The sequence below is a fragment of the Carya illinoinensis genome, chromosome 1 (genome assembly GCF_018687715.1).
Source record: "Carya illinoinensis cultivar Pawnee chromosome 1, C.illinoinensisPawnee_v1, whole genome shotgun sequence".
Classification (NCBI taxonomy): Eukaryota; Viridiplantae; Streptophyta; class Magnoliopsida; order Fagales; family Juglandaceae; genus Carya; species Carya illinoinensis.
In genome coordinates this window covers 2,363,642-2,378,832 of record NC_056752.1, presented here as the reverse complement: position 1 = coordinate 2,378,832, position 15,191 = coordinate 2,363,642, and the positions used below count along the sequence as shown (strand labels likewise).

Below are 15,191 nucleotides of genomic sequence, written 5' to 3'. Positions count from 1 at the left end.
GACACGTTTACATAGTGTCGGTTATGAAACTCGTGGGAAATTATTTTGTTTGTTAATTTGGATCTCATGTCAAATATAAATTAACAAAGTGTCCGCGTGGATTTAAATTTCCTACCGACCTCACAGTCTATATATTTGAACATTTATATATATATAGAGGTTATTATATATTTATGTTTGCAGGACATATAATGATGTCAGGATCGGATGCTCTGTGCATGTCGGGTTACATAATCAAAAATTCTGATTATCAGTTATATATATATATATATATAAGAATCATATTTGCAGTCACGTGTAAATTCTACATGTTTTTTTTTTAAAAAATTTGATAAGATATAGGATATATATTAAAGAATTATTTTTTAATAATAAATCATATTCTATTTTAAAGAGAATGTGTAGAATTTATACAACTTAAAATTATATTTTATATTATTCATATATATATATCGATCATATGCTAATAAAAATGGTGTGTATATAAATACATGATGATTCTTCATGTTTTCCTTCACAAGTACGCTAGACATTATTGTTTTTTGAAGAAACTGATTAATTTGATGGAAAATAAAGCCATCGCATGAGGACCAAACCTAAATGGGAAATCTAATTCACCAAACCTAAGTGAGTGTTTTTGTTGTTTTTTGTTTTTTGAAAGAGGGGGGCGGTTAGCTGGTCACTTATCAGTGTCATACTGACTTCAATCATTGGAACCATTATATGCCCAATTTAATAATGATAATGATAGTGATAATTATTAATCACTATTTCATTTCCTATTTTTCAAACATGTAGTTATAACATTGAGTGTCACATGCTCAAGACTATTAATTTTTTTGATTTTTGTGTCTTGCTGGCCCAACTCACTTAACTTGAAGCACGATCGACCCCTCATTAGCGTCATTGAGAGGGATTAATATTTGTTAAGATAGAATTATTCATATATTAGAGTAATTTTATAATTTAACGTACCTTATCGAATCATGTCATTTCCATAATTTTATAATATTGGAAAACAAAACAATCCAATGATTAGGTTCTAATGATAATTGATAAGGTTAATGAGAGTAATAAGAGGTGTGAGTTTTTGTGATGCAAACTAGATATAGATGACATTAAACAGATAATGTTAACTTGTGCATGAGAGATCATAGATGTATATAACCATTAACTCCTCAGATTTGCGCACCAAAAGAAAAATAAATATTTAACCATCACAATCTAAATCCAAATCCAATCCGATTAAGATTTCAGTAAAAAATAAAATCTCAAAAGGATGCATTGCATGGATCTTCCATCTACCACTGCCATCAACATCCCACGTTTCCAATCTCTCTCTCTCTCTCTCTCTCTCTCTCTCTCTCTCTCTAATATCCAATATAGAAGCCAAGAATATCCTCGCATATCACGTGCTTCAATTATGGCTTTAATATTAATCCTTGAATAAAGAAATATATAAAAACATAACAAAATTAAGGAAAGAAATACTATTCCTTGATATAAAAGGACATCCATGCTTAGTTGAGGAAAGCAGAGTTCAGCTATTACCTACGTTTCCTTCTTCCCCTGACAAAGAAAACCAGAGCAAGAAACTGTTCTGAAAGCGACCATGGAGTGGGTTCGAGGAGATCCAATCGGTCATGGGAGCTTCGCAACCGTGAGTTTGGCCATACCCAGAAACAGTTCTGCTCGAGCTCATCCGGTAATGGTCGTTAAATCTTCTGAATCATCCAACTCCGCCTCGCTAAGGAACGAGAAACATGTGCTCGATCAGCTTTCGACTTGCCCCGAAGTCATTCGATGCCTTGGAGACGATCTCAGCGTCGAGAAAGGCGAGGAGTTCTATAATCTGTTCTTGGAGTACGCCTCTAATGGGAGTTTGGCCGATCAGGTTAATAGTCGTGGCGGCCGGCTACCCGAATCCGATGTTCGGCGATACGCGAATTCGATACTCAAAGGGCTTCGTGATATTCACGCGAAAGGATTCGTTCACTGCGACATAAAGCTTCAGAACATCCTTTTGTTTGCCAATGGAGCAATCAAAATCGCGGATTTTGGACTGGCAAAGAAAGCAGAGCAACAACAGAGCATGCCCGAGATCAGAGGAACTCCGATGAATATGTCGCCGGAATCAGTTAACTGCAACGAGTACGAATCACCTGCGGATATTTGGGCTCTTGGGTGCGCGTTGGTGGAGATGCTCTCCGGGAAGCCGGCGTGGGACTGTGGTCCCGAGGTGAATATGTGGAAACTTCTGCTTCGAATTGGCGATAGTGATGAAGTGCCACAAGTTCCAAAGGAATTGTCTCTCGAAGGGAAAGATTTTCTCGGCAAGTGTTTCGTGAAGGATCCAATAAATCGGTGGACGGCTGAAATGCTTCTGGACCATCCCTTCGTTGCTGCTGATGATAATAACGATCACGACGCTGTTCCATTGGAGGAAACCGATAAATTAAAAACATCAACATCTCCGAGAAGTCCTTTCAATTTTCCAGAATGGGTTTCGGTGCAATCTTCGGTTGTAATTTCACCGGAATCTTCACCGGAGTCCGGTAAATTGTTTGAATGGGAAGTAAATTCTGATTTCAGTTCGTCATTCTTGTCAAGTTTTTCTTCTCCGACGGATCGACTCCGGCAGCTGGTGACCGACGAGGCACCCAGTTGGTCCTTTTCCGATAGTTGGTTCACGGTGAGGGGATCAGAACCGGGTGATTTAGAACAGATAAGGGAGGAAGAAGTGGCAAGTAATTTTGGGAAGAGTTTCATCACATCTAACGGTTCTGATTAGATTGTGATCTTTTTGACTGTAAATATTAGGAGAGAGAGAGAGAGAGAGAGAGAGAGAGAGAGAGAGAGAGAGAGAGAGAGAGATGTATTTTAACAGTCTGACTCTACTCGATTGAATGATTCTGATTGGCCCCTCGGGTGGCCGACTTTGTACAGAAAATCTTTTATTGAGTTTAAAGTTTTGCAAGAATTACTTTTCCAATACAAAATTTGAGATTCTGCAGAAGATATGCGGCATGCCTCTTATGTGTTAATCCTGTTTTCAGAATATTTGGAAAAAACTTCATTATTTGGTCAAAACTAAAGTCCAAATCTTCAACATTTTGTGGTTTTCTTTGTTTCTCAATGTTTAATAAATCTAAAAAACTAGTGCAAAAAAATAGAATAAGTGTAGTGGGTGTAGTCAAAATGGTCAGGGCATAAAACAAAAACAATATGCTGATTCGGATAGGCATATTATATTTAATATATCATTTATCCACCATTAAATTAAGCATAAATAAAAAGAAAAAATAAGGTCATTACATTTCGACAAAATATCCGCACCGAAGTTTTATAACTTTGAATCCGCTATCTCGATCATAATTTTCCCATCCCAAAGGGGAAAGACCCTTTCAAGTGGTGACTTAAGTCACTAGGTCTTCTTTTGTTTGGCAAAAGAAATTAGATTTTCTCAACAGGAGAGAGAGGTGGCCAACAACCCATGCAAGTGTGGGTGTAATTGGTAAATGAAGTTGATATTATTTGGGAATATTCTTCATTGGAGGCCTTTCAAAGGGTTTTGGCTTTAAATAATTGGGGGTACCAAACAAAGTTACAAAGCAGCCCAGCCAATTCTCCAGTTTCAAAATACGCAATTTGTGACTGAATTTGTGGTTGGTTTTGTTTGTTTATCCTCCACCCACCATGTTGGAGTAAAAAGATATTCTTTTCAGATATTTTCTTATACTCAAGTTCCTTCTTTGTATAATTATCAGCATTATGTGTCATATACTCTTTATATATATATATATATATATGAGAATCGAGCTATATACCACCAAGTCAACGGGTTCTTGGCATCATGCTCTTGGTATATGCCTCATATACTTGGTTTTGAATAGGAAGTTATCCACTGACAAAAGCCCTAACAAATTATTATTATTTTCAATGGAGTGATGATTTCATCACTGTCTAATATAGAAAGAAAGAAAAAAATCCAAAGGTATGTGATATCTGAGGGACTGACAGTATAGTTGAAGTATGGTGATTAAGATTAGGATTGAGTTGACCAGAATTGGTATTTTTGTGGGGTAGGATCTAAGTTTGTCTTCCAAGCTATACCGAATTATTGAAGGTTAGGTAGTTCAGACAACTTAACAAACAAGAATCAATTCGGTGCACCAAAACATCTTAGTAGGTTAAGGAGAAAAAAGGAAGAAGGCTGCTAGAAGAATTATGAACTCTATAGCAACATAAGCTCATGTACCATTACAACTTATTTTCATGAAATAAAGTTCGATTAGGATAAAAAAGTTATAAAATAGAGTAATTTTACAATTTAACGTATTACATCAAGTTACGTAAATTTATAAATTTATTTTTATTAGAATTTTTTTTACGCGTCTCTTAAAAATAAAATAAAAATTCAATCCAATTAAAATTAAGGAACTGTAGTTCGATTCATTTAGAGATTAAATATAAATGGATTTGGGTTCCTAAATATTAAAGGTACAAAAAAATTCATATTAATAATCAGTCGATTCTTAAATCTATTTTTTTTTTTAAAAAGAATTTATCTTTAAAATTAATATACAATATCATATTAATATTATAAGATAAAACAAGATAGATAAAAACCATGAACTTCGGTTCGGCTGAATATAAGTGGACTTGGGTTCCTAAGTACGATAGTGTTGGATCTGAAACAATATTTCAAGGCCCACGTGTTCTTCTCCCCACCGACCAGGCCACCACCCCATGATTTGTGAGGGAAACGTCAGTCTATGGGTTCAGCAAAAGTTGAAGCGCTCGTTTGGTTAAAATTATATAACATGAGAGAAGAAATTTATGAATAATAATTAAATTAATACGTGTTATGGGATTTTAAAAAATGAAAGAAAAAAATTTAAATAAAAATATTATAAAATTAAAATATTATTTTTATTTTGATATTTGAAAATGAATTGTTTTTTTTTTTTTTGTAAATTTATAAAAGTTGTAATGATTAGATGAAAATTTTAAAAATTTGAAATCTAAAAGTTCTTGTGTTTGAATTATATTTGAATGTTTGAATTATATTTGAATGCTGAATGACTATTTTTGAAACAAAATGGGGCCTTAGGCTTGGTTTGGTTTTACAAACCTTTGAAATCATCTCAACATCAAAATACTATTTAAATACAAATATTTTTCAATTTTAAATTTTCATATTTTCTATCTAATCATTACAAATTTTTCAAAGTTTCAAACAAAATATAAAAAATAATTCAATTTTCTCAAATCTCAAAATAAAAATAATATTTAAAAAACTATATTTTAACCTTATTTTAACTTCATATTTTTTTATTCAACTTTATTTATTTCATTTCTCAAAACCTTATAAAAATCTTAACTCAAACTATTTCACTAGTATTCATAAATTATTTTATTATTATTCACAAATTTCTTATCTTATATATCTTACCTATATAACTAAGAGAGACCCTAATACAAATTTAAATCTAAGTTTTAACTTTTAATATGATCCAAACAGGGGATTTAGATTTTAAAGGCCTAAGTCGAAGTGCTCCTTGGCTAGATCCAAACGCACCAATTAAGAAATTTTGATCAATCGGTCAATAAGTTACAAGTGAAAAATTGTAATAACAATAATAATAATAACAACAACGACAGTTCGGACCACCGACAAACTCCTCCCTTCATATCTATGTATTTTCTCATTTTTTGCCTTAAAATCCAAGCAAAAACTTAAAGACATATTAATCGCTAGCTAAATAAATTTCAAGTGGAAAAAAATTAAAATAAAATTCATACAACCGACCAACTACTCAACTCGTGTTCGGCTATTTCCTGGATTCTTCAAGTCAGTCAGCAATGAGATCCGGAACCCCCTGCAGTCAATTCCTGCTTCTAAGCCGAAAAGGCTGCATTTTCCGGTAATTATTTCCCCAACTATTTAATGCTTAAATAAATTATTCCATTAAAAAAAAAAAAAAACTCGTTTTCGTAATCAACAACTAAATACATGACCAATACATTCATCTGATTCTGGGGTATTATTTTTCTTTCACTGGTGATCAGTGCACTTGTTCTTGAGCGAAATGGCCTTGCTCATTTTCTTTGGATCCATTATAACTGAGCACTCAACCGTCTTGTAGAACCTGGGCTTCACCAGTTTACCCAAAACATACGCTTTCGATCGAACCATGAACTTCAAAGTCAGTGGCACTGGCTCAATTGGTGCACCATTCAAACTGCTCAAGCTTGCTCCCCCTCCATACAATGGGACATTGCTTCCTTTCAGGATCACAGACACTGATCTCTGACTCTTTCTTGATTGATAAAACTTTTGTACCTGAAAATTATCAACACCCATATATTGAATAAATTATTATTATCAGAATGAAATGAAGATTTTCGAGTAATTATAATGAATGGAAAGAATCTTGGATGGCTTACGGTTCCAGAGGCTACAGTGAGTTGAAAATAGGAGAGATCTAAAGGCATTGATGCGACATGGACCCCGAAAAATGTTGCCGTGTTTCGAAATGTAAGCTTCACTGTGGAATTCATGGACACCATGTTCGTGGCTACTCCTGAGAAATCTGCACCCGCTTGAATCACAAACTGGTCGAATAAAATGCTCTGCAATCATGCACAAACAAATCAACACCCTCGTGATCACAAAAAAGTATGCTGCTTTCTGTTCAATTAATTCTCATTGAATGTACAGATAAACAAGACATTAATGGTATGGTAATTGGAAGATCGATGCACACCTTCATAGTAATAACGGGTTTCTGGGGACGACTTGCACCCCAGAGGATCAAAGAAAAGAAAGAGAAAAGCACAAAGAAGCCGACAACAAAGGCGAGAAAGTAGCAGCGGCGAGTGAGGCCATGTGGGTTCCCATCATCATTGTTAAGAAGGTCTTCTTCTTCAATGGCACCGAACTCTTTCCAGGCCTTCCAACCCTTCCTTTGGGAGCCGTGGTTCTTAGAGCGAGAGCCGGGCTTGAGGGAGGCGGAGAAGCGAGTGGAGGAGGACTCCCGAGAGTGTGGGCCGAGAGAAGAGTTGGAGTGGGAGTGGGGAGGGGAACCCATGGGGCTGAGCACTGGGCTGGAGTGGAAGGAGTTGGTCGTCTTCTCATCATGAGAGTCCCTGGAAGGGCTCTGGACGTAGTAGACAGGCCGGCGAGGGGACCGCGCCGGCGAAGACTGGGATAGGCTGCTCACCTCGGAATCGGTCTTGGCCAGCATTGACATTGTTTTGTTGAAGTTATGGTGCTGGCGTTAATGGCGGCGGTGGTGGTGGTGGTGGTCAGGCTAACATGCACAGCTAACTCGAGAGCCAAAGGGTTAGATGGAAGAGGATCGGAGGAGTGAAAGTATAAAGAGTGCATTGACTGTTTGATTTTTGATTGAATATAATTAAATTCTTGAACAGTTAAAGAATCTCCAGAACGCACGTCATGGGTACAGCACGTTATGTTTTTGCTTTCTTTATTATTTACGAAGTCTTGAGTATGAAGGTAATTAATACCATAAGGTGGATCTCTGCGGAGGCCAGGACCCATTGGCCATTGCAGTTGTCTCGTTGCTGATTTTGGTTTATTATATTGTCTTTCAAAGATATACTTGCTCAGGCAACATATATACGTAGTCCATACCATCTACTCATCTAGGTCCCATCTGAGGCTTGGGAAAAGAAAATAGGTCTCTAGAATGGGGGCTTGGATTGTGTAGGAATTTGACTCCTGCATAATAGAAGGACGTAGTCCATACCATCTAGGTCCCATCTGGCCGTACAAGCGATAATAGTTGCATTAAGTGATTGCTACGTCTGTCCATGGATCTACCACACAAGCCACATGGTCAAAACTCCACCTTATTTTTCGGCTCTTGTTAAAGCAAGATCAGCGGACTAGGCTGTGGTATGGGTTGTCCGGGTCTTGCCAGTTGCCACATAGAAAGTAGGCGCCAAGAGTCTGAATAATAATATATATATATATAAGCTGCAATCACAGTCTCCCTCATAATGACTCCAAATTTGGATTCCAAGGACACGTACTCTTAAGACTGATCACGGTTGTGAAAAAACAATTAGCTAGATTTTTATTACACGTGATGATGCAGTACCGAATCGAATACTTAAAGATCAATCCGTGAAGTTTTGCAGAAAAAAGTTGTATCAGGAATGACAACCAGGCCTAAAATAGAAGATTAATCTCGTTACCCCACAAGTACGATTAATGATCGTGCATGGAAGCTAGCTTTCTCTGCATTACTGAATGATATGGTGGGTAGTTAGGGGACCTTTAAAATACCTATAGATTTTCAACAAGGAGGGAATCCCCCACATCTGGTTAGCGGATGGTCTACTTATTTTCAGTAATTAAAGGTGATGTTGGGTAGATGTTCAATATAAAAGGAGTGCCTGACAAACTTCCATAAATGCGTCAAAGTTGTTTACGGATTGGGTTATGTAAGTGCTGTATCATATCTGAACTCGTGGGTTTCTACGGCTGTGCCTGGGAAGGACCACATCCTGAATATTTTAGGATTCAAGGAGGATGAAATTCCTGTTGGTGCCTCGGTACTGTGTCGTTAATCTCTTCTTGATTGCAAAAACCAGATTGTTATGCCCTTACAGAGAAAATTATGACAAAGGCTGTGACTTTGGACTTGTACGGTGTTACCCTTTATTGGCAGGCTTCAAGTCATCAACTCTTATCCTTTTTTCTATCATATATATTGGTCCTCCGTAATTCTATTACTTAAAGCAGTCATCAGGCCGCAAGTGGAGCAAACACTTGGGGCTTTTATACGAAAGGAAAGTGAGCTGAAAATACAGGGCACTGGGGTTTCTTAAAAAATTGTTTGATATACATATAATTTTTTTTTATTGAAACAGATGGTAACCACTCATGACATGGCCCAACCTAAGTTTATTAAAAACCTGTATAATTATGACGGATAAATACCGTGGTAACATATCAAATCTTTGAATTACTAGACCGACATAAATCACCTAAAAACAAACAAAGACCAATCAAAACCCGCCTATCACAGCATGTCTCAAACAGCCTTGAAAAAACAAACCACTCTAAAACAAGCCTAAACTCTAAAGTGCCGCAAATCTGCAAAACCAAAAGAGAAAACAAAATACGAACCTAAACAAACCTATGTACGAAAGGAGGGGAGACCCTACCTATCCAAACAAAGAATCCCCTTAAGGAGACGAGGTAGAGAATACCACTCTTCATAAATCACGTTCTTGCCCATTTCTCTCTCTGGAACAAGAAAATCAGCTACAATATTACCTTCTCTATATTGATGGAGCACCATGAAATTTACCCCTTCTAGCACCGCCACTAGATCCTCCCAAAAATTCCAAAGGTATCATAAGGTGCATATACCTTTCCGAAGCCAATCCATGATAATGCGCGAGTCACTTTCAATTATCACATTCAAATAGCAAAGTGGTTTGCAAAAAGATTTCCTTCCAGGATTGCTTTTAGTTCTGCGCTATTATTCATGCCTTGTCCAAAATGACTAGAAAAAACAGACATTGCCCTACCAAGGCAATCTCAAATAATTCCTCTACCTCCTGAAATACTTGGGTTTCCCCTACAACTACCATCACAATTCAGTTTGACCTAATCAGAAGGAGGCTTAATCCACAACACGAATTTAAATGGCCTTGTGCAAAAAGGATGATGTAGAAGTTGGAGTTCCTGGACGATCTCCATATCTGGTAGCATAAGCTTCCGTAAGGCACTTGAGTAAACTGTAATAGCACTAACCCAATACCTAACTTGTCTTCAAACCAATTCTGCATTTTGTTGCACACCATCCATTTTTGCTTTGCATCTTTCTCTTTCATAAGCACCATGTAATTATACACGGAATCACTCCAATTAAAATACCTTTAATAGATGATTTTTTGGCATAAGAAAACTAGCTTGTGACTCTGTTTTCTAGGGGATGAGCCAATGAAAAGGAGTCCCCAACAGCACACAAGCTCTAAGTCAAATTTTTACAGCAACTTCACTTGAATAGAGAATGTGATCACTATCTTCCTAGCACCTCTGCGCATAGCAATCACATGCCAAAGTCATCGAAATTCCTTTCGCCTAAACTCTCTCATCTACGGCCAAACAATTGAACCAGACTTTCCATAAACAAATAGATTTTTTTTTGGGAAGTAAAGGGTGCCAAAGCCAATTGTTCCACACTAGAATTTCTCCACAGCTTCTCACTGCCTCCCATGTTGTTCTTGTAGAGAAATTACTATCAGGTGCTGGCTTCCAAATGCAAACGTCCTCACCTCTTTTACATGCCAATACATCGTACAAAATTTTCATAGCTCTATAAGCTCCCACCAACTTTAGTAATAAATTAGAATTCCAATTGTTGTGATGCCAGCAGTCCCGAATACATAGCTTCTTGTTGGTGATCACCTCTGCACTCACAGAAAGCAGACTAGAAGCAAGCCACCTATCAAACCAAAATGAAGAGTTTCCACCTCGTACCAAGATTTTCACATTCTTCATGATTTCCGGAATGATAGCCACCATATATCTCCAAAACCGCGAGTCAGTTGGTCTCTCCTTCCGAGTTAGAACATGGTCATTTTTGCAATATTTGGTCCTGAAAAAAATCTGCCCATAAATTGTTATATGTAAGCAATCTAACAGCAAGTTTCATATGGAGAGATGTTTGAACTTCCTTAAGATCTCGCACACCTAACCCCCCTTCCAAGGTTGGTTTACAAACCTTCCCCCAAGAGCACCAATAAACTTTCCTTTTACCTTCCACCTCACCCCACCAAAAATTAGCCAAAAGAGAATTAATGCGAGAGATAATGCACAACGGAACATTAATGACGAACATCAAGTGTATAGGCATGCTAGACAAAATATGTCTAAGCAAAATCAATCTACCACCTTGTGAGAGCAATTTAAATTTTCATTGGCTATTTTCTTTTGAATCTTATCCATTAGAGCATCCTCATCCGGTTTTACATCCTCATCCATATAATTTAACTCAAATACTCATTTCCTTAAATTTATCCCTAAAATTTGTTTATCTTCTAAAAACCTCCTACATCTCATTCCCCATCTCTATCTCTATTCTTTTAAAAAATATTTCTCTATTCATTTTTATTACTTTTTTCTCTCTTTTCCATTTACAATCTTAATTACTAACTCTTTTGTCTTATTATCTTTTTTTTTTCAAATATCACTTTCTACTAAATATTTATTGGAGATTTTGACTATCCAATACAGTATTTTTTTTAAAATTGAAATTCGTATTATAAAAATAATTTTTTTATTAATTAGTGCATTTTCTAACGTGATGACAAATTTAATTAGAAGAGTACTCAATATCTCTAATGAAAAACTGAAAGTCATGTATTGATGATAAAATTTTTTAATTGGATGAAATGGTAATATTTCAGCAACTTTTCTTCAACGGTAATATTTTCTGTCCTTTCTCCAACGGTAATATTTTTTATTTTTTCTCCAACGGTAAATTTTTTTATCTTTTCTCCAACGATAACTTTTTTTGTCTTCTCTCAAACGGTAACATTTTTACTCCTATGTGTAACGATAGGAGTAATTCCTCTATAAATATGCAAACTCAAGCCTCATTTCCTCTATAGAACCAAACTTTTATTGTATCCTTTGATCTCCTACTCCTTTCATCAAAGGACTCGTACTTTCTTTCGCAAATTATTGACATACGTATCCTCTGAAGATGATAGCGATGTTCAAAACATGGAGGCGGATGGACAGTCATCGAGGCGACGTGGCAATAGCTAACGTCGTAAGTTTATTTGACGTGATCATATTCAGGGACACGAGCGCCTATTTCGTGATTATTTTACTGAAAATTCAGTATATCCCTCGAATCTATTTCGAAGGAGATTTTGGATGAATCATCCCCTATTTCTTCGTATTCTAAATGAAGTAGAGTCTTACGACCCGTACTTCGTCCAGAGAAGAGATAATGCCGACCGACTCGGTTTATCTTCTATGCAAAAAATACCGCAACACTTAGAATGCTGGCATATGGGGTTACTGGAGATTTTATGGATGAATACATACGTATTGGTCAAAGCACCGCAATGGAGAGTCTAAAAAAATTTAGCGCCAGAACATCGAGTTGGGGTCGGGGATGGGGACATCGTCTTCCTCCGTTTTGGATCCTCCTTTGTGGCGCGCCAAATCCACTTAGGTTGGTCCTTCAACAGGTGCCAACAATGCTCGAACTAAAATGAGCATTTCTCGAGTGATTGGTACATAACCTTCGCCTTCTCAAACTTGAATGGGAAAAAATTAAAATATTAAACCAATGTACCAATCGAGAAATTAAGATCAAATTGCCGCCAAGTAATGATTTGGAAATTCTACTTTATCTTGTTCGGTCATGCTACTTTGATTTAACCCTTCAATTTGGGCTAGTTTCGTACAAAATTTGTTTGTGGTCTTTTGGATAACTGATCACCGATGAATTAAAGACTTTATTGTCCAGTCATTTGTGGTTTCCTTAAATTGCTGGAAGTACTCATAAATTTTCTCCCAAAGTTGAGAGTGTTTTTGATCTGTTCCCTGGACGGCATCAAGGCTACAATTTAGCCATGCCGATACAAGTAATTTGTCTTATTCGAGATTGAAATTTGCACCCCTCACAGATTTTTTATTGCCAATAGGCTCATTAGGGGTAGGGGTGAAGAGTCACCAAGGGTCATTGGAGATGATCTACTTTGCCCACCATAAGTGGGGTCAAGTTAAGGATCTTGACTTAGGAGGTTCGTGAAGTACATATGTCCAAAGTCTTGTGAATCCATTGCTAAAAACGCATTGAAAATGTTAGAAACAAAATTTGGAAAGTTTAGAGTGTTAGTCCGGGTGGATGGCTTAAAAACCGTTTGGTATGATCTTGGAAAGTTGGCTACCCACTGATGGCTGCTACAACCGGTTGCCAATACTTATTGGCCGTCCTGATTACCTAGCCATTGGGGAAATGACCATTAAATTTTCCGTATCACCACAAACGGTTGTCATCATCACAGCCTTGTGGTTTAGTTTACACATAATATAACTCAATTAATCCATAATACCAAACAACATGCAAAACAAAATAATCCTAAATACGAGCATCCTCATCCAGTTCTACATCCATATCGAATATATAAATAATTAAAAAGGCTCAGAATGGTGTAAATATTGACACCATGTGTAAGCAAGGAGCCCAACATCGAATGGCTGCAAAAATCTCACCCGAACCCCGATTGCCTTTTGTGGAGAGTACCACAAACTGCAATATGGCAATTCGGGTGAGAATTATCCCACCATATCGATGGGGCCCCATACACACTTCTGACATAACCCGCACTATAACACCATCATCACAGCCTAATATAAACCCTCTCTCTTGAGAGATACGCAACACTGCAAATGACCCAACATCAAATATCAAAATGAGCAAACTATTTTGTTCCAATGACAGTTGCAATATTCCATCAGTTCAAGCATATAGAAAATGAGCATGTTGGGCTATTAATACCATCCATAATATAAAGTTATGTAGGGAGAAATTTCACGCTCTAATTATATTAAAAAATAGGAGTCCGAAAGCTCAAAAAAAGCATTTTCCAAACACAAGTTCTTAATAACAAACAAGAGCAAGAGACTAAATTAAAGGGACCGAATACAGCATGTTAAAGGAGCAAGAGCAAGTTCTTAATAGCAGCATGTTATTGGAACACCAATAAAAATACCATCAATTCAAGATGATTTTAAAAAGCATTCTCGCATTTCCAACAAGATTTAATAAAAGTATGATCAACTATTATATATGTGAAGTATTCATCTATCTCTAAAAAGTTAAAGATCAAATGTCCACCACGTATGGAATTAATCCATTCAAGTCTCTAATCAGAGATAAAAATTAAAATCTAGAAAGTAGTTGTAGTGAAATTAATTGTCTTCTCAAATAATCACAGGTTACAAAGATTGTATAATGTATTTTTACAAATTGCATAATGAAAACAGAATTTAGAAGAGAGATCACAATATTCAAGGGCAAATTCAACATTGGATATGAAAGACCAAGAAACAGCAGCCCAAGATGCATGCTTTGAAGGAAAAAGATATGGAAAAAAATCTAGATCCGAAATTCATCAAGCAAAGATGTTCACAGCAACTGAAAACCAATCTTGGATCACCAAAGATTCAAAATCATAAATCTTTTCTGGCCAACCAAACAATACATATGAGCTAGATAATCATCACAAGAAAAGAGTATACATTTTCGCAGCAACCAAACAATAGAGGAAGGAAAATATGATAGAAACATCATGGATGATTTTCGGGGTTCCCAAACAATCACAGAAGGAAAAACAGGGCAGCAAACATTTTATGAACTTCGCACCAACCAAACAAGGGCACCATTCATCAAAATGCAAGCCAAACCTCATCTCATTTCACAGCAACCAAACGGGTTACTCAAGAAAATATGACACCAAATTGCAGCACATTTTCACAGCAACCAAACGGGTTGCTCAGGAAAAAAATCAAAGGAAACCTCCAGTTTATTTTCACAGCAACCAAATAGGTAACTCAGGAAAAAAGAAATCCATACCGAACAGAAATTTTCACAGCAATTAAACGGATAACTCAGGAAAATAGCCACAAGAAAACCCTAAAAATTTTCACACCAACCAAACATCGGTTCCAAAGCATTAGATGTTTCATCATCAAGAAACGCGTAAGAAATTAATAGGGGTGAGAAAATGAGAAAGATGTACCAATTTCCTAGCAGCCAAGCACATCATAAATAAATTTTCAAAAACCCTAAAAAAGATCCCAAATGCCCTTCAAACGGTAATCAGATTCGCACATATCAAACATAAAAAAGAAAAAGGATTCGCACCGAGAGAGAGTCGGTCAGCAGGAGAGGCGATTATTGGAGCACCAACCGTCGAGAGGGATGAATGAGGGACAGGGAAGAGGGAACAAGATTTGGAGATGTACAGTAGGTCCCCAAAGATGGAGAATTTCTGTTCACCTCGTAAACCTCAACCGCATTATAGGGAACCGGATGGAGTGAGGGTTTTATCAAAAATCCTAAAAACCACCACAAAATATAGGAAAAATGAAAAGATGCAGAACCGGTTGGGGATGCTCTTAG

General features: G+C 36.7%; 2 protein-coding genes across 2 annotated transcripts; one reads left to right on the top strand and one right to left on the bottom strand.

The window, feature by feature from the left end:
* Positions 1-1,511: 1,511 nt before the first annotated feature.
* LOC122305492 (mitogen-activated protein kinase kinase kinase 20-like) lies at positions 1,512-3,016 on the top strand. The gene has a single exon (XM_043118068.1). It carries the CDS (start codon positions 1,613-1,615, stop codon positions 2,789-2,791), a length of 1,179 nt encoding a protein of 392 aa, XP_042974002.1. The 5' UTR covers positions 1,512-1,612; the 3' UTR covers positions 2,792-3,016.
* Positions 3,017-5,643: 2,627 nt separating this feature from the next.
* On the bottom strand, positions 5,644-7,593 carry LOC122305502. Its single transcript, XM_043118080.1, has 3 exons — positions 6,771-7,593; positions 6,451-6,636; positions 5,644-6,346 (listed from the first exon to the last, which is right to left on the bottom strand). Exons 1-3 carry the CDS (start codon positions 7,254-7,256, stop codon positions 6,059-6,061), a joined length of 960 nt encoding a protein of 319 aa, XP_042974014.1. The 5' UTR covers positions 7,257-7,593; the 3' UTR covers positions 5,644-6,058.
* Between the last annotated feature and the right edge of the window lie 7,598 nt (positions 7,594-15,191).

Coding starts and splice junctions, on each gene's coding strand:
- LOC122305492 (XM_043118068.1), top strand. CDS start 1,613: ATGGAGTGGGTTCGAGGAGATCCAATCGGTCATGGGAGCTTCGCAACC.
- LOC122305502 (XM_043118080.1), bottom strand. CDS start 7,256: ATGTCAATGCTGGCCAAGACCGATTCCGAGGTGAGCAGCCTATCCCAG. Junction 6,637..6,770: donor AACCCGTTATTACTATGAAG/GTGTGCATCGAT, acceptor GCATGATTGCAG/AGCATTTTATTCGACCAGTT. Junction 6,347..6,450: donor TCACTGTAGCCTCTGGAACC/GTAAGCCATCCA, acceptor GATAATTTTCAG/GTACAAAAGTTTTATCAATC.